Here is a 20,490-nt window from a genome sequence, read left to right as displayed (position 1 = left end):
TCAGTCCTTATAATAGGGTCTTGCATATTTACAAATGTTTAAAGGCAGAAAACTTGTCATTTTTACACATTTTATTTGAGCGAAGAGTAGAAACAAGACACAAAATTTTGAGAGCCGGATTCAGACATTGCTCACATTGCATCACAATTAAATGCACTGATGCATACGTATTAACCATTAGGCTGTAACTCCAATATTAAAGTTTGATATTTAATAAATTCTTGACAGTGTTTTTCTTTCTTCTTTTTCCTTTTTTTTAAGAAATTATGTGTATCAATACTTTGTTATTCTATTAAAGGCTCAAAAGTATATAAGACTAAAATATGATTTATATTTGCATTTTTTAGAGTGATTAACAAGATGTTAAATTACATTTATATTTTATTCAGTGAGTTTAATCGGCTAATTTCAGCATAATGAATGCTTTCAATGATACCATTTTAACTTCAGTTCTTAGAGGGCCTTACATATTTGTAAATGTATAAAGGATTATAATAGGCCATCATGTATTTTATTAATTCTTAACAATGAATCACGTTGTTCATTTCTGTTTTATACTTGATAAGCATCAATGGTTTCTTATTCTATTAAAGGATTGGCTCAAAAAATAGAAGTAGAATTTGATTTATATTTGCACTTTCATTGCAATTAACAAAATAAATTAAATTACATTTATTTTAAATTTCAGTTGAGTTTAAGTGGATTATTGCAACATAATGAGCGCTTAAAATGCTACTGTTCTAACTTCTAATTTCAGTTCACTTCAGTTCTTCAGCACATTTACAAATGCATAAAGGAAGAAGACCTGACATTTATGATTAAAAAGGGATCACTATGTTATTAATTCTTATCTATGTATCATGTTTTTTTTATTATATATATATATATATTTGATTTGATTTTTTGATTATAAAAGTTCAATATTTTTGTTTGGCCTTTTGCCACTTTTTATTTGAGAGAAGACATATGATGCAAGCTGGTACTTAGCGATACTTAGCGATAGTTTGATATTCTATTAAAGGATCAGTACCAAAAAGAGAAGTGAAAATCTGATTCAAATTTCTATTTTTACAGTGTAACAGAAGTCATCTGATGCCCAAAACTGACTTTCCTTATTTACATTTAAATAAAAGAGTAGTGTCTATAAATCCCCTAACCAACTGGTTTAATCCAACTTCTCATAGATCGACTGTTAGAGATCAACGCCAAAGGATCTGCGCAAGCTTATCTAGGATAATATATTACTTAGCAAAATGTCTTCGACCATCTGCAGTGGAAAAAGCAGACAAGAGAACCCTCCCCCCTCCAACATTACCATTAGTACAAGTAGAAATCAAATGCATGGCCACATGTTTTACAAAAAGACTTATAATTGTCATTGAGAAAGACGCTGTGATTGTATTCCTCCCAACTCTTTTTGATGTGATTACACAAATTTTCCTTTGTGTACATTAAAGCTTTAGGGCCAGCATGGGTAAAAAAAAAAAAAAAGAAAAGAAAAAAGCTCTCTGTCTCTCTTGTTGTTGTGCCACCAGAGGCAACACAGTTCTCCGTGCCAAAAAGTGTCTTTTGATGTTACTCTTGCTTTTTCATACACAAATCACAGCTGTTTTAGAATGACCACATTAAATACCTTTTTCTGAGTGATCTAATTTGATTACCTTTGTGGATGATGCCAGGGGCCGGCCGGAGGGCAGGGCCTTGCCGTTGTCTCGGCAACGAGTTGAGAGGTTGAGTATGGCTGCGGATGCGATGTTGGACTGGAGGGTGCTGCTTTGGGGTTTATGGTGATTGGGACTGTTGTCTCCAGGCACAAGCAAATGACCACCAGGATCCAGAAAACAGGGAAATTGAGCGGAAGCTGAGAACGATAAATATAATAAGAGAGACACACAGAGAGAGGCATAAATTAGATCATGTTATGCTGAGACAAATACAGTAAGTACAAACCCTCAACTATGTAGATAAACAATTTAATTTCATAAAACAAGATTTTTATATTTTGTAAAGAATATCTGAGTGGGCTTGCTTGTGGAAAAATCATTGTCACGATGCTAGGGTGTTTTAGTGGGTGTTGCTATGCTAAGTTGCTAAGGTGTTCTGAATGGTTTTAGCATGTTGCTATGTGGTTGCTAGGGTAATTTGGTTGGTTCATTGGAGGTTGCTAAATGGCTCAAGTAAAAGAAGCTTTGGGATTTCTTAGCCTGCTTTATCAGCCACAAATATTGTAAATATGAGTGCTTACTCTTCATTTCACAAGCCCTTTCGACAATTAATCATGTGCAGGATACAAACTATAGATATCTAGAATTCAGTTTTCACTAGTTACAATGCTATTTCTTGAGATCAGCATTTAAAAAAGTACTATTTTTGATATCAGTAATTAGGTATGCACTAGTAAAATTGTAATTCTTGTTATCATAATTGATGTCATTACTCATGGAAATACTCATTCTTGCTATCAAAAATGGAATTCCAACTAGTCAAAAGTATAATTATTGATATTGCTAACTGCATCTTCACTAGTAGAATTTCACAATGATCTGTCATTCACTCCAATTCAAAAAGCATTTACAGATACCATTAGTTTAGCTGAAATTCCAAATATACTGTACATATCAATGTACAAACATAAAATACTATCATATGTACTTCTTACAAGTAAAGATGATTATTTTTTATATCTATAATTACATTATTACTTGTAAAAATGTCCATTCCTGATATCAACAATTGAATTACAACCAGTAAATATGCAAATTTCTATAGTGGTAATGTTATTTTTGTAAATGTGATTGTAACTACACCAACCCCTACCCCTAAACCTAACCCTAACCTTCATTTACAAAAATTAACCATGGTTTTACTACAGTAACCATACTTTAGAATCAATTTAGTATTTTGTAGTAAAATCATAGTAACCACACAATTAAACATGGTTACTATATTAACACCATATTATGTAGTAACACCATGGTTAACTGCGTTTAAACTATGGCTTCCACCAAAAAACATGCAGGTTACTACAATTTTACTATAGTAAAACCATGGTTAGTTTTACCCGGATCAAATCTTTCTCTCATCTCCCAGACCGTCACCATGAGCAAATCAATGCAAGGCAATTAACCTTTAGATTCATTTTTATTTATTATTATCAGTAGTATTAAAGGAAACATTAATAATGGAGACAGGAAACATGTTGGGAAAAAGTTGTGCATGTGCTGCACATGATTAAATGTCAAAAGGGCCTTTGATACTCTTCAACATGACTCTTAATTCTTGCCCATAGCACAAATGATGGGGGACATGTTACACGTCAAAGTTAAATTTTTAAGATTAGGGGTTTTGAAAAATTCCTAACTCTTTATGGACAATAGTAAGAGTGTTTTTTGCCTTAGCAAACACCATTAACAAGACTGAGGTATCATGCAAATAAGTGATTGTACATAAACTGCTTCAGTGGTGTCACTCTAGATTGTGTAAAGAATATATATTAACATTAATGTCAGTGCATGCTGAGTAACCTTTGATTTTAAACTAAATAGACACTCACATTCAGGAAAGTGTGAAGATTCGTGGTTCTGGTCGGATGCCATCTGGGTTTGTTTGCCAAAGACCTGGGCGTCAAAACTGGCATAATCGAAATGGCCTTTGCTGTACTTCTCCATGTCTTTGGCCATACTGGCCTGCAACGCTGCCATGGGATGTGCAAATCTGTACGTGAAGTCAAATTTCTCCATGTTTCCTAAAGGTCTGGATGAAGAAGTATGTCAGAAAACAAGGAAAAGAGAAGAAGTTGTTAAATTATAACTTTATAAATCATTCGAACCACATCAAAGGATCAATTTTACGTTTATTAACAATGATTTTCCAGCTGAGTGACCATTTATCTTGCCGTTCACAAACTGTAATAAATCTTTCAGAGAGGTGATTTGAATACCTCCGGACCTTGATTATGATCTTGCTTGATTTCTGTAGAAGCAAGTGTGACAAGACCTCCTTAAAACAATGACCTGCCTGTATGTTCTCTTTATGGAGGTTTAGAAATGGAAGGTTTATTACCTAGCCGTTCTCTCTGCTGTCGGTCTGCATTTCATAGGATCCTCTTGTGGTTTGGAGATCTTTTCTGCAGCAGCTATCGGGCAGCCTGAAAGACTAACATATGAAAATAGACATTGCAAGTAGGTCTTACGGTACACCTTAGTCAGTTCTTTTTAAGCCTCCTTTGGGTTGTTAACATTATATTTGAATTTAAATTGGGTGCATTAAATGGTAATTGTGCAGTTAAAATGAACCAAACAGTTTCTACGAAATAAACATCTTGCTTTGTAGTCTGGTTAAGTGTCATTAACATTTTTCTTTATTGTTAGTAGCAAACTTCATGTTTTTTTATTTAGTAACTGCATTTTCATTGCATTTTTTTTTTCTTTTTTTTTTTTTAGGGTAAATTAATGTGTCTGTGACCCTTAACGGTGGTTGAATTCAGTGTTACTGTGGATAAAAGAGTAACACTAATGCAGTCACACATTTTCTTTAGGTAAAATTCCCAAGGTGGTGTATTTGACTACGTAGAGTTATAAACAATATAATTTTCCTACAGCTGCTCTAAATAAGTGTGTACATATCTAAGCAAATCTGCTTACAATGAAAAGTGATGTTTGCATGAAAATTGAATTTGAGCATAAGCATATTTAAGTGGCTGTCTTCATTGTGCTTACCTTCTATGCGTGCTACGGTTACTATTGACATGGCCTCTTCCTGTACAGCCAGGGGTCGGACACTTCAGAACATTTTCGTGCATGGCAAGAACTAGGAAACAAAGGGATAATGTTTTACAAAAGAACATATCATATGAAGCTTTCCAGCTAAAGAACAGACATTAAATAAAATAAACAATAATTGTTCAGCAATTATTCAGGTGGCACATTCTGGATAAACACATTCAAGTAAGCTTTATCTGGAGTTGTTTAAACTTTCCATGCTAAATAAACTTTCACATGCAGTTCTGCACTCCTAAAACACTTTAAATTCTATTTTCCCTTCAAATATCAACGTGCAAACACACCATGAATACAAACAAGTCATGATTTGTTTGTATTCACCATTCACCATTTAAGAGACCCACACATAGTGTGTTATAGTCCTATCCAGTATCCTTAGTAACTTTTCACTTGGTTCATAATTTTCAATTAGTTTGGAGGGAAGTGTTTGTCTATTTATTTAAAGGCTGTATCCGTGGGTCCTTCGATTCGCAGAGTGCAGCTTCTGGTTTAGGAGTACATGTTTTCAGATTGGAGGGAAAAAAAGAAAGAAAACTTAATTACATTTTTTCTTCCTTTTGTCGCATCACTGTTTAATGGTGAATGTTTGTTGTGCTACTTTCAAATGGAGAAAACAGCAAGTGAAAAGTCGTTTCCAGAGTGTGCTTTTGATTTGCATAATGCAGGAAACCAAACCTCAGTTGAGCTGTTGATGGATGAAAAATCCTTTTTAACAACTTTAATAGTTTCAAAACATTGAGCTAGATACAAAATTATGCATTTTTCATTGAAGGTTTCAACATAAGAACAATATATATATATACTGTATACATTATCTATCTATCTATCTATCTATCTATCTATCTATCTATCTATCTATCTATCTATCTATCTATCCCATGGTCTGTTTGAATACTCTATTCTGATTGGCTGGAATGCGTGCGGTTCAAACCGTTGAATGCATAGGTAGTTCTATGCTGAAGTGCCGCCTATAGCCACTAGTCAATCGTGCAGCCTTGATGGACACCATACTGATGTCTCAGAGGTCAAAATCTGCAGGTTCCAAAGTGTTTTGAATGGTTTTCCCCCTTATCATACAGTAAGTGCTACTTTTACTGTCACTGCCATGTTTGTAACATCGGTTTTTCAACATTCATGTGAAAATGACAATTAATAAAAATTAAATAATACATTTCATCTGGAGTGTCAACCCCTCTACATTCTGTGGGTATGATTATTTCTGGATTGTGCATTTAAATTCACAGTTTGACCAAGTGTGTGGTCGCACAATTTTTTCTCTGTGTCTGATTAGGACAGGCGGAGCTGTAGATCTAACGGCCATTAACTGTTATTTTTATTCTTCCAGTTATAATTTGCACTGCAAAAAAATCAATAACAGCTGTAACTAATCAATGGTGGCAAGTGACCATGGTATAAGCAGGATAATCCACGTCTAGGTGTGCCTTAAATGATTTTAAATGCACTTCGCGGAGGCAACCTCCTCTTTGCGTCGTGTGGTTTTTCGCCTCCACTTCATTCATTTAAAATCGTTTAACGCACACCTAGCCGTGGATTATATATGTATACTGTATACTGTATATATAGTAATTATATATATATTATTTCAAACAAATTAATCAATTAAATTGCATGTTAAATATGAACACCCATACAAAGAGAGCACCGTAGCAACCATATAGCAACTTCCTGACAACCACCCACAACGTCTTAGCATTGTGGCTTTCTTCCCATTTTCTTCAGAATAAAAAAGACAAATTTTGTTGTGTTCTGCTGTATTTTTTTCTTTATTGTTCAAAATGGAAACTAATAAACAGATATTTGCATAGCATACAATACATTGAATATAGCTCATACCATGTTGATATGCAGAAATAGGCTGAACATAATAGAGGCCAGTTAGTTAAGCAATCACTATGTAATATTTTTTCCATAGTGTTTTGTACAACTAGACCTTGATCATTAGAGTGGCATGAATATTTATGGTCAGAAAATGATCAGTGTTGTTATCACTAATCGTATCTGTTCTGTTTGTCTTGTACTGCTGTGAAGGGGGAAAGTGTGTCTAATGTCCTCATGAAGTGATGCGTAACGTGAGAACACACTCACCCTCTGGGGGCAATCTGACTTTGTGAGGACACCCTGATAGACTCCGGTGATGTGGATAGAGACCTGTCACATGACCCGTCCCATCACAGCCCGGTGTCGGACATTTGATGTCTTTCTTTTCCGTCCGAGGAGAGTCTACAGTGAGACACACACACACACACACACACACACACACACACATAAACAATAAAGATGGTGCTCTTCAAGAATGTGCAGTTAATGGAATAGTTTGCCCAAAAATGAAAATTCTGTAATTATTTATTCACGGTCATTTTGTTTTAAAAAATATGCTGTTTGAGAATATGGCTAAAAGAATGTCAATATAATGCAGCAAAAGGCACCATAAAAGCCTATATGACATATTATTTGTTATTCACTGATTATCTTACCCTTCAGAGAGCCTTTAACTGGAGAACTGCTGTGACCGAATCATTGAATCAGTGCGATTTGTGAACAAAAATTTCAGTCTGATTTGTGAACTGGATCAACTTGTTCAACTGAAATGAACCGGCTCAAAAAATATGATCTGTTCACTAATCCGATTCTTTAATTCAACTCACTGACTCCTTGTCTGATTGCAGAGTTTATCAGTGAATAATGACTTAAATTTTAGTCTGTTCTTCACACAAAGCTACCAAAAGGCTTTAGAAGATTTGGAATACAGCGCACATATGGATGGCTATATTGACCACTTTTATGGTGAATAAAGAAATAAAGAAAGACATACAGGTTTGAAACAATATGAGGGTAAATAATGACAGAATTTTCATTTTGGGGGGAACTATCTCTTTAATCCCAACCAGTCGCATTTCTCTGAACCCGATGCTGTAAAATCATGCAGACAGGATGTGTGTATTTATCTGTGACATTAGTTAAGGTTGTGGTCTTACTAGGGGCACCGATTTCTTAGCGTTGATCCATAGAGAGATTATCATCAGAGATTACCCATTAAACAGCAGTCATCACAAGAATCAAAGTGCTTAAAGCTCACATCAGAGATACTTTACTAGGATTAATGATTTAGTTTATGCTCATGGTCAAATATCTGGTTGATACAGATCAAAATCTATCATTCCATATTCCAGAGATGATTTTCTTCTTCTGCATCTTTTTTAATACAACATTTTGGTTATTTACAATCAAACATTTTGTTGCCAAATGTTTTTAGCCATTAAGAGGATTTTTCTCATCTATCCCTCTGACTCAAATTCTCTCTCTCTTTCTTTTCCTGTGCTGAAAATGCAATGGGCCAATCATACTGTGATACAGTCTGAAGCACGACTGACATATTTTTATGGATCTAGAATAGAGGTTTTAAACACTCATACATCTGAAACAGGAATTAAGAATTTACAATATTTTGCTATGGTGAAACTTATGTAAATCTACAGTGTTTCTGTAGTGAAGCTGTGATGAAACTGTAGTGAATCTGTAGTGAAAATGTCATGAACTTGTAGTGAATCAGTAATTAAAATTTAGTAAATCTGTAGTGAATCTGCAATTAAACTGTAATGAATCTGTAGCAAATTTTTAATTGTAGTGAAACTGTGGTGAATCTGTAGTAAATCTGTAGTAAAACTGTAATGAAGCTGATATGAATCTGTAGCGAATCTGTTATGAAACTGTAGTGAAGCTGTTTTAAATCTGTTGTGAAGTTTTAGCGAATCTGTAGTAAAACTGTAGTAAATCTGCGATGAATTTGTAGAGAAGCTGTGGTAAAGCTGTCGTGAATCTGTATTGAAACTGTAATGAATCTGTAGTGATTTTGAAATGAAGATGTAGTGAAACTGTAGTGAATATGTAGTAAAACTGTAATTAATCTGTTGTGAATCTGTACTGAAACTGTAATGAATCTGTAGTTATTTTAGAATAAATCTGCAGTAAATCTGTGATGATTTTTTACTGAAGCTGTGGTGAAGCTGTAGTGAATCTGTAATGAATCTGTAGTAAATTTGGAATTAAACTGAAACTGTTTAGAGCCTGTAGTAAAACTGTAATAAATCTGTGAAGAATCTCTAGTGAAACTGCAGTGAAGCAGTACCGAAGCTCTAGTGAATTTCACCTTTGCTGCTGTAGTACAGGGTCCTGTTGTCCATCTCCAGCATCATCTGCTGCCTCCTTTCATGGTTCATCTGCTCCAAGAGAAAGTGGTCCATATCTTTGTAGGCACTGTGCAGGACCTGTCTATGTTCAGACTGTAGCACCATGGCCTGCTCTAGAAGACTGAGGTTCAGTCGGGCCCTGTCCAGTTCAAAATGCCTGGCCACTAGACCTGGACCCCAAACACCTCCTCGCTCCTCCATCCTGGGCGTCTGGAGCTCCTCTTCACTATCACTGAACTCCCTCGAAAAACCAAACACCTCCATCATAGATCCTGTATTGTTTTTGTTAATGTACAAAGAAAGAGCATCTTCATGGAGTTGGTGCCCTAATTGGAGTCTCTTTATAAGGGCGTCTTCTGCAGGTGGACTGGGACTGTGATGGATGCCGTTGACCTTAGTTAGAGATGAAGGACTGCTCCACTCCTCTTCATCTTGGTCTGGGGACAGGTGATAACCAGCTCTGATGTCCTCCTGATTGTTTTCAAAGTCTAGGCTTTGTTCCTCCTCTTGCTCGTTTTGGTGTTCAGACATTTGAGCCACCAGGTCTGGTGAACCCTCGCTCGTGTGTTCTGACCATGATATCAAGAGGTGGGACTTTGCGTTGTGATAGATAGTGTCTTCTAGGACATCACCACCATTAAGGTACTCATCTGAGACAAAGGAGAAAGAGAAAGTTGTGAGACATTACTGACCAATGAGATCACCACAGATGCTGAAAAGCAAATTTTTTACGCTTTGGATGGAGTGGAAACTAAAAAAAAAAATAAAACAATTCCCCTCAGTAAAAAACACATTAAATAATTGAGGAAAATTGAGATTAAATTTGCAGACTGTTTTCTAGTTCTGCAAAATCAATGCAAAATTACTACTTTATTGAGGTTGGTAGTGGAAGTGGGAAAAAAATAATGTGTGATTTTTGACACATCGAGAAATCAATGGGGATATGCAAATTTTGGCCAGGAGAGGGGTGCAGAAATTTATAATTTTTAGATGTTGAAATTTCATAATAAGGAGCCTGCAGAAATTTTTATGGTATTTTTTTTTCTCCCAATTTGGAATGCCCAATTCTCAATGTGCTTTTTAAGTCCTTGTGGTCGCATAGTTGCCACGGAGACATAGCATGTGTGGAGGCTTCACGCCATCCACCACGGCAACCACGCTCAACTCACCACGTGCCCCACCGAGAATGAACCACATTATGGTGACCACGAGGAGGTTACCCCATGTGACTCTTCCCTCCCTAGCAACCGGGCCAATTTGGTTGCTTAGGAGACCTGGCTGGAGTCACTCAGCACACCCTGGGATTTGAACTAGCGAACTCCAGAGGTGGTAGCCAGCGTCTTTACCACTGAGCTACCCAGGCCCCCCGAAAACAATTTCTAGAGTACATGTCCTTAACCTGCTTAAATATTGAAAAAAGAAAATATCTGCAGGCTCCTTATTATGAAATTTCAATACCTAAATTTCTGATATATACAGTATATTGTCAATGTCATGAATGTCTCATTTTATTATTATTTATTGTCTCAACATTATTTTAGTTATCATTATTTCTAATTAATCTAATTTCCTTACAAATTTACACTATATATGAGATAATTAATAAACACCAGTAAATGCATGAAACCCAAAAAGAAAAAACTTCTAATTTAATTGTACATTTGTTTAAGTTTCATAACTGCATTTCAAACTGGCACCACATAAAATGTTAAACATAATGAAAACAAAGAATGTCCTCACATCCAACAGCTCATCCATATTGGATCAAAGTAAGTATACATACTGTAATATAAAGCTGTAAATGCTAATCATAAAAGAAGCATAATTTGCTGTGTAACAGTAATACATTTTAAAAAAATCCATAAAGCTTATTGACTTTTTAACTGGTTTATTCAGTGAATAATTCCTTTTTTAAAGGGTCAGACAGATCTAAGACCTTTTACCCCTTAAAATCTCCTTTAAATGACTCTTTGGAATCATAACAGACCGATTACATTAAGTAATTGAGTCAATGATTAACAATAGAAAACTATCAGCTGGACCGATTTCAAATCAATCAAATCAAATCACTTTATTGTCACACAGCCATATACACAAGTGCAATGGTGTGTGAAATTCTTGGGTGCAGTTCCGATCAACATAGCAGTCGTGACAGTGATGAGACATACGCCAATCTACAATAAACATCAAATTAACACAACACAATTTAAACATCTGTTATACATAATTAAACTCGACTTAAAACATCAAATTAACACAGCACAATTTAAACATCTGTTATACACATAATTACACAACTTAAACATCAAATTAACACAACACAATTTAAACATCTGTTATACACAATTACACTCAACAATATACAATAATAACATACATTGCACAGTATACAATATGCTGTTTTTGTTTTTTGTTTTTTTTTTTGTTTTTTACTATATAGATACTATATAGATACACATTATTCAATAAAAATTAAAATATATATGAAAAAAGTATATATATAGAATGTACAGTATTGTACTGTATTGACATTCAGGCTGTCGGTTGATAGTCAGTTGTTAAGAGAGACATAATATAATGACAGTAATATAATTTATGACAGTCCGGTGTGAGATAAAAGAGTAATAAAGTGCAGGGATGATGTATTTTGATCGTGGGAGATCAAGAGTTCAGAAGTCTGATTGCTTGGGGGAAGAAGCTATCATGGAGTCGGCTGGTGCGGGTCCTGATGCTGCGATACCGCCTACCTGATGGTAGCAGTGAGAACAGCCCATGGCTCGGGTGGCTGGAGTCTCTGATGATCCTCCGAGCTTTTTTCACACACCGCCTTGTATATATTTCCTGGAGGGAGGGAAGCTCACCTCCGATGATGTGTTTGGCAGTTCGCACCACCCTTTGCAGTGCTTTGCGGTTGTGGGCAGTGCTATTGCCGTACCAGGCGGAGATGCAGCCAGTCAGGATGCTCTCCACAGTGCAGGTGTAGAACCGTGTGAGGATGTGGCGGTTCATTCCAAACTTCCTCAGCCGTCTCAGGAAGAAAAGGCGCTGATGAGCCTTCTTCACAACGACTTCAGTGTGGACGGACCATGTGAGTTCCTCAGTGATGTGGACACCCAGGAACTTGAAGCTGCTGACTCTCTCCACTGGTGCTCCATTGATGGTGATTGGACTGTGTTCTCTGTCTTTTCTCCTGAAGTCCACCACAAGCTCCTTTGTCTTACTGACGTTGAGGGAGAGGTTGTGCTCCTGACACCAGTGTGTCAGAGTGTGCACCTCCTCTCTGTAGGCTGTTTCATCATTGTCAGTGATCAGACCTACCACCGTCGTGTCATCAGCAAACTTAATGATGGCATTGGAGCTATGTGTTGCCACACAGTCATGTGTGTACAGGGAATACAGTAGTGGGCTGAGAACACAGCCCTGCGGGGCTCCAGTGTTGAGGGTCAGTGATGAGGAGATGTTGCTGCCTATTCTAACCACCTGGCGTCTGCTTGACAGGAAGTCCAGGATCCAGCTGCACAGCGAGCTGTTTAAGCCCAGAGCCCGGAGTTTCTCATCTAGCTTGGAGGGCACTATGGTGTTGAATGCTGAGCTATAGTCTACAAACAGCATTCTCACATAAGTGTTCTTTTTTTCCAGGTGGGAGAGAGCAGTGTGTATTGTAGATGCAATGGCATCATCAGTGGAACGGTTGTTGCGGTAACCAAACTGCAGCGGGTCAAGATTGAGTGGTAATACAGAGCAGATGTAATCTCTGATTAGTCTCTCAAAACATTTGCTGATGATGGGGGTCAGAGCAACAGGACGCCAGTCATTTAAACAAGTTATTTTCGATTGTTTTGGAACAGGCACAATGGTGGATGTTTTAAAGCATGTGGGGACTACAGACAAAGAGAGGGAAAGGTTGAAAATGTCCGTAAAAACACCAGCCAGCTGGTTCGCGCACGCTCTGATGACGCGGCCCGGAATGCCGTCTGGACCCGCGGCTTTGCGGATATTCACCCGTCGGAAGGATCGGGTTACATCCGCTACAGAGACGGAGAGTGAACTAACCTCTGTAGCTTCGGCCGTGAGAGCTCTCTCCGCGAGGGCGGTGTTATTTCCCTCGAAACGAGCATAAAAAGTATTTAGCTCATCCGGTAGAGAGGCAGCGGTGTTCATGGCGGAGTTTTTATTCCCTTTAAAGTCCGTGATGATGTTAATTCCCTGCCACATGCTTCTAGAGTTGGTGGTGTTAAACTGTCCTTCGATCTTACTCCTGTACTGGCGTTTTGCTGTTTTGATAGTTTTTCGGAGGGCATAACTGGCTTGTTTATGCTCCTCCGCGTTCCCGGAATTAAAAGCGGAGGTCCGCACATTAAGTGCTGCGCGAACATCGCTGTTGATCCACGGCTTCTGATTCGGATAGATTCGCACAGTTCTGGTCGGAATCACTTCCTCTACACACGTTCTGATGAAGCACATTACGCTATCAGCGTAAAGCTCGATGTCGTCATCAGAGGCGGACCGGAACATCTCCCAGTCCGTGCGATCAAAACAGTCTTGTAGCGTAGAGTCTGATTGGTCCGACCAGCACTGGATCGTTCTGAGGGTGGGTGCTTCCTGTTTCAGTTTCTGCCTGTAAGCGGGCAGAAGCAGAATGGAAGAGTGGTCCGATTTTCCAAATGGTGGGCGGGGGAGGGATTTGTAGCCATCCCGGAACGGAGAGTAGCAATGGTCCAAAACCCGGTCCCCTCGTGTGTTGAAACTAATGTGCTGGTGATATTTTGGTGCGACTGATTTTAAACTGGCTTTATTAAAGTCCCCGGTCACAATGAACGCGGCCTCAGGGTGCGCGGTTTCCTGCTCACTTATACTCCCATACAGTTCCTTGAGTGCCCGGTCTGTGTCGGCTTGTGGGGGGATGTACACAGCAGTGATAATGACCGCTGTGAATTCCCTCGGTAGCCAGAATGGTCGACACAGAAGCATAAGAAATTCCAGATCAGGAGAACAGAAAGACTTGATAGAATGTATGTTCCTCTGATCACACCAGGATTTGTTGATCATAAAACATACACCACCTCCTCTAGTTTTACCTGAGAGGTCTTTCGCTCTGTCCGCTCGGAGCATGGAGAACCCCGCGGGTTCAATGGCTGAGTCTGGAATCTCCGCAGACATCCAAGTTTCCGTAAGGCAGATAACGCAGCAGTCCCTCGTCTCTCGTTGGAAAGAGATCCGCGCTTTCAGCTCGCAGAGCTTGTTATCCAGAGACTGAAGATTTGCCAGTAGAATAGTGGGTAGCGGGGGTCGATTTGCGCGGCGTCTTACTCTGATGAGAACGCCGGCTCTGTTTCCCCTTTTCCTCCTGCGTTTCCGCGGCCGTGCTGCCCAGACAAAGGGCTCCGCTTGCGTGTTTGTAAACAGCGGGTCGGCATTGAGGAATGTGAAGTCCGGTTTACGGTGTGAGATCGCTGAGCCAATGTCCAAAAGTGTTTGTCTGTCGTAGACAATAAGGCAGGCAACATCCAAGACAAGAAACATAAGAATTGTAAACAAAACAAACAAACCATTGCTAAGTTGTGTCGGAGCTCGCAACGCAGCAGCCATACTCGGTGCCATCTTGAGTCCAAGACCTTGAGTCCGAGACCGATTTACAATCCCATACTGTTCTTGCTAAAACGTACCCGCTGAGGTTAACCCCTTTGGGCACCAGGGTTTAAAGTTCAAAATACACAGTAAGTACAAGATACATCTATCCTCTTACAGGGCCTTATATGCCACCCTCCAAACCATATGCAACTGCTGAGTTGATTAGATATTAGAGCATTTTGTCTGCCACCACATGCAGTTTCAGGAGCTTCTAATGGGATCATTCTGCCTTACCAAACAGTAGCTAGTCTTAAAGAGCATATAAAGTAGTTCTGTTTTTAATCCCCACAAAAAAACATCCCTAAATGGGGGATAGAGAGCTCAGTGGCATTTACAATCTCACCCGTTGCTTGCCAAAAATGGAAACCAGGCTTTGAGGGGTTAGAGTGCACTTTCCGATTCGCTCACACCATGCCAAACTCGAGCATAATGTCGCATTGGCACTGTACAAATACAAGGGCACAATGCTTGCATGGAAACTAAATTTTGATTCTGTTTGTGCTGATAATTATAGTTTTTATGCTTGCTGTTTGAGGAACGGGTGGTTAATCTTGTCCGTTTTTATTTTTGGAATGGCACCCAATTAAGTTTTGAATGTTACTCAGAGCTCAGAGTTTGCTCTTTCATTCAGTAGCTCATGAGATTTAATGGAGCTCTAAGTTATGTTTCATTTAAGTATTAATTTTGTCTTAAAAATAGAAACAAATGACGAAATTATAATTGTTGACATTAGCTGAGAGTATAAAGCTTTTAAATTAAAGGAATATTCCGGATTCAAAACAAGTTAAGCTCAATCGACAGCATTTGTGGCATAATGTTGATTACCACAACAACTAATTTAGAATCATCCTTCCTTTTCTTTAAAAAAGCAAAAATCTGATTTACAGTAAGGCACTTACAATGGAAGTGAATGGAGCCAATCCGTAAACATCAAAATACTAATTGCTTCAAAAGTATAGTCACAAGATTTTAACAATAACATGATTTTATTGTGATAAAGCCGCTTACTAAACTTTTGTGTAAAGTTATATCCAATTTTACAACTTTGTTGTCATGACGACATAACACCATAAACCTTGTAATCCCATAAAAACAACCATTTAAACAACTTTACAAAAAAATAATTAATGTAAGTTCTTTTATAAAATTATAGGATTCACATTTCTGCCTTTAAACCCTCCAAAAATTGGCCACATTGACTTCCATTGTAAATGCCTCACAGTGACCTCGATTTTTGCTTCTTTTTTAAAAGAAAAGGAGGGATTAGTCGAAATGAATTTCGACTGGTAATCAACAGTATGGCACAAATGGCATCTCAGGCACTGCTCTGTCCTGATTCACTTCTTATCTCTCTGGCCGCCAACACTACATTTCTATACATCAGTTTAAATCTATCTCTGTTCCTGTTTCTCAAGGTGTCCCCCAGGGTTCTGTCCTTTGCTTCATCACCTATATGCTTCCCCTAGGTCATATCATTCGCCATCATGGCCTTAACTTTCACTGCTATGTTGATGACACTCAACTTTATATCAGCTCTATGCACACTGCCCCCTTCCCCACAAGTTCCCTATCTGAATTTATTAAGGACATCAACTCATGGATGGCCAGTAACTTTCTAAAACTCAACACTGATAAAACTGATGTACTGATAGTTGGGTTTCCAAGTGTTTTATCTCATCTCCCTGATCAGTTGGTCGATATAAATGGTATCCTGGTCAGACCCTCCGCTAATGTTCATAACCTTGGCATTATCATTGACCCCCACACTCTCTTTCTACACTCACATCTCCTCTCTCACAAAAACTGCTTTCTATCATTTCTGTAACATTGCGTGACTCTGCCCCATTCTTAGCACCAAAGATGCAGAACCTCTTGTTCATGCCTTTATTAATTCTCCAAATGACTATTGTTATGCCCTCTTTTCCGACCTTCCGAATAAAACAATAAACAAACTGCAATACATCCAGAATTAAGCAGCTAGGCTTCTCACATACTCAAAGAAATCCTCTCACATCACTCCCATACTTTGTAGGCTACACTGGCTGCCTGTCTCCTATAGTATCCAATACAAAAATCTCCTTACAACCTTCAAAGCTATACATGGTCTTGCCCTCTCATACATCACCAAGCTCGTCCGCCGCTACACCCCATCCTGCTTACTCAGGTCATCTGGGGCCTACTATTCATTCCACGTTGCAAGCTGACCTCACTAGGTGGTAGGACGTTTTGCACACTTGCCCCTTCGCTTTGGAACTCTATTCCTCAGTCCCTCTGTGATCTCACCTCCATACATGATTTCAAAATCAATCTCAAAACATATCTCTTGACCTATGCTTCTCTGACTCTTAAATTGGTTACAATTTTTTTTTTTTATACTTTGTGTTTACTCTCATCCTATAAAGCGACCTTGAGCTTGAAGAAAGGCGCTATATAAAATAAACGTATTATTATTATTATTATTATTATTATTATTATTATTATTAAATGCTGGCAATTGAGCTTAACTTGTATTGAACCTTGAATATTTCTTTAATGTAAATGGCCTAGCTCAGATAATTTGGTCTTGGATGAATTTAGTGAGAAAAGTTCACATTGAAATCTCTGACTGGTATTTTAGCTAATCGGACCACAATTTGAGATACTGTTGAGATCTGTTCTGAAACTGGGGTCTTGTACTCAGGAAAATATATGGGAAGCATGATAGTTCAATTAAAATCAAAATTCGGTCATTATACTTATCTGTACAACACAAAAGGAGGTGTTAGGCAGAATTTTAGGGGCTGACAGCCTCAGTCACCATTCACTTTCATTGAATCTTTTCTCCATAAAATAAAAGTGAATGGTGATTTAGACTAACATTCTACCTAATATCTCCTTTTGTGTTCCATGGAAGAAAGAAAGTCATAGGGGTTTGGAACAATATGAGGGTGAGTTGTTAATGACTGAATTTTTATTTTGGGCAAAAGTCTCTATTTGCTCTCCATTTAATAACATAATGCGATATGGGTTTGTAATTTTTCTTTCCTACAGTAAAAAACAAATGAATCAGGGAAATAAAGCTTCTGTATGCATAAACCAAACCCCAGCATATTCCTCAGCAAAAACACGTAAAAGTCGCTGATTTTTCTTATTTTTGTCACTTTTGTCTGCAGTTTGAATTCAAAGTGTGAAAATGCAAACCGGTCCAGCGCAGATGAAAAGTTCGCCAGTTATGCTAAGACACAATTAACAGTGCAGGCGATTAGGAGTTTTCTGCTATCCAGATGGAGCCACAGGCCTGACCAAAAAAAAAACAAAAAAAAACAGAACAGTGAAAAAAAAAAAGAAAGACTGGAGCGAACAAGGGCGAAATGCTTGGATGCAGAGAATGGTTTGTGTTTTGGAACAGGTGAATGGTTTATACTCCAGAATAGCCATTACCATTGTGTGTATGGAGACCAGAAGCTTGGCTGGAGTCAAACACACACACATGCAAACACGTACACATACACACACATAACACACACACACACACAGAACAGCACAAATTGAAGCTTTACACTCATTTAATTCCTCTTGTTTTTTTTTAGTTTCCTTTTGTCATGAAATTCCCCATCATTCCCCATAAAGATCCATTCATTTTGTCACTTTCCGTTGCTTCGGTCCCAGTCCCCCATCCACTCCTAGTCTTGTTTGAAATGTCTGTTAAACCCTAATTATTTCTTTCTTTCTTTCTTTCTTTTTTTTTTAAGTAGCTCCTCAAGGCATATCAATTTTCCAATAGCTCTTTGGCAAGTAAACATGATGCAAGACTGCAGGGAAATATGACAAACAAGATTTCCTTAATCATTCCACAATTAAAAAACAAGGTTATGATTATTTTGGATAATATGGATGCAGGGAAACAAATAAATTCCATTTCCAATGATGCTTTTCAATTTATTGAGCTTTTCTGTTGTCTCTTTAACAACCCACATGTGTCCAATAATGAGCCGCGCACATTATGCCTAATTATGTATATTTGAGCTGCGTACGATGGTCTAACAAAAGCTTTCGAAAGGGACAATTATGTTTGTTGCTTGGTTACATCGTTAAAAATATACCAAATAAGTGCAGATTATAGGGGTGTGGAGGTACACATGTAAAGCATGGGTATTGTTGCCAACATGCTCATAATTTGATTCATTAGGAAATAGCAACATTTTGTTTCACAGGAAAGTGACTGCTTTAAACCGTAATATCAACTTTAAAGTTTCCATTTCCTCCGTTGCCAAAAATGTTTTGTTGTTGGAGGATGTGATCGCTCGCTTTTGTCAACGAGGAACAATATAATTTGGTACATTCTATTCTCAGTTCCTTTATTTGCATAATTATGCAAGCAACCACACTTGCTTATAAAAAAGCACTTTTTGCAGGCTGTATAATCATTCAGGCTGCAGCTACTTTAACGGCAGCAAGTCTTAATCCAAAGAAGTCACATACAAGCTGAGATGCAAGCAGAGGAAATCGGCTTAATCTGGACGCCGGCGGAAAGACAACAGCAAAAAGTGGCAGAACAGGAAAGTATGGACAGATCAGCTGTGATATGTGATAGACAAACATGGTGGACTGGGGGGGGGGAACTGATTGAGGGAGCAAAGGAGGGGGAGAGGAGATGGAGATGGAGATGGAGATGGAGATGGAGGAGGAGGGAAACAAATATATGAATGCAACAGATGGTAGTTTAAAATTCAGCGTCAATTGTTCATCAAAACAGACAAAACAACAGGACATCTGTCTACCTGCTGGAGTGTCAGTGTTCCTGGGCACGTCTTTGTCCTGAGCGTTTGCCAGGTCTTCCTCGCCATCCCCCTCGCTAGGGCAGGGGCTGGGACTGTAATGCCGGGGCTTCATAAGGAGCAATTTCCTCTTGTTGACTGGCGCCCCACGGGCCCCTTCCGCAGCCGCCCGCTTTTTACCCACTACGAGATGCAAACTGATCAAGAGGGGTGTGATTTTATTGGATGGATTACATCAAAAATGTAAAACACTTTGTTAAATTGTTTGTATCTGAGTCTGTGATTGGTTGAAATCCAATTTTTAAACTTTTAACATATTTGTTGTGGGAACCCCTGGATCTATGGGACCCTAGAATTGTTACCACCTTTCACCCCACTAGCAATGGCCCTGAATGGATTGTAATTTGGGGGCGTCAACACTGAAGTCAAAGCTTTGTTTAGACATGTAGAAGTCTTGAAAAGTGTTGATATAGTGATGAAGTGTTAGGTTCAGCAAATAACAATTTTCTTATCAAGAATAATCTTTCACAGTGTAGGATATTTGGCTTTATGTTTTGTTTTTTTTGTGGATTAAAAAGTTCTTGATGTTACATTATAGGTTCTTCAGATCAATGTATTAGCTTCTGGGTACTTTGAATTACCTTCTTGCTTTTCTAAAGAACTCGAGTATAAATAGTTCTTTGTGGAACTTAAAAAGGTTCTACAATGGCATCAGCGTATAAGGCCACATCCACACTAACCTTTTTTTCTTTGAAAATGAAATATTTTTGCTACATTTACGCCTCTCATCCACAGCGGAACTGCGTTTTCGTCCACGGAAAGCAGAGAGTTTCAAAATCGCTCTCCATCACTGCATGCTTGGAAAATGATGTTATGAAACTGAAAACAGAGGTTTCAAATTTGGATGGATTAGTGTGGATGTGGCCTGAGACTCTTTTTGATTCTAACTGGAACCATGGAAACAGCATATGCTGAAATAAAAAAATGTAAAAAAAAAAGTTTGATCTAGTTTCACTTGGAAACATGTCACATTATGGAAGTAAAATGGGATGAATTCTGTTTCATGTTGACTTTAAATGCTTTGAGGCAATGAGTTTGTTACAGAGCTCATCA

General features: G+C 38.2%; 1 protein-coding gene across 2 annotated transcripts in view; it reads right to left on the bottom strand.

Annotated features, from left to right (window-relative positions):
* Nucleotides 1-20,490, bottom strand: part of LOC127434115 (suppression of tumorigenicity 18 protein-like) — an 85,290-nt gene that overhangs the window by 16,899 nt on the left and 47,901 nt on the right. For both annotated transcript variants that reach the window (XM_051686603.1, XM_051686605.1), the window contains exons 5-11: nt 19,381-19,574; nt 8,950-9,639; nt 6,888-7,022; nt 4,719-4,809; nt 4,063-4,155; nt 3,554-3,753; nt 1,662-1,861 (exon numbers count right to left, since the gene is read on the bottom strand). In XM_051686603.1, coding sequence (XP_051542563.1) covers nt 1,662-1,861; nt 3,554-3,753; nt 4,063-4,155; nt 4,719-4,809; nt 6,888-7,022; nt 8,950-9,639; nt 19,381-19,574 — 1,603 coding nt within the window. The remainder of the gene's footprint in view (nt 1-1,661; nt 1,862-3,553; nt 3,754-4,062; nt 4,156-4,718; nt 4,810-6,887; nt 7,023-8,949; nt 9,640-19,380; nt 19,575-20,490) is intronic.

This window comes from Myxocyprinus asiaticus, chromosome 44 (assembly GCF_019703515.2).
Source record: "Myxocyprinus asiaticus isolate MX2 ecotype Aquarium Trade chromosome 44, UBuf_Myxa_2, whole genome shotgun sequence".
Lineage (NCBI taxonomy): Eukaryota > Metazoa > Chordata > Actinopteri > Cypriniformes > Catostomidae > Myxocyprinus > Myxocyprinus asiaticus.
This window is presented reverse-complemented; position numbering and strand designations above follow the sequence as displayed.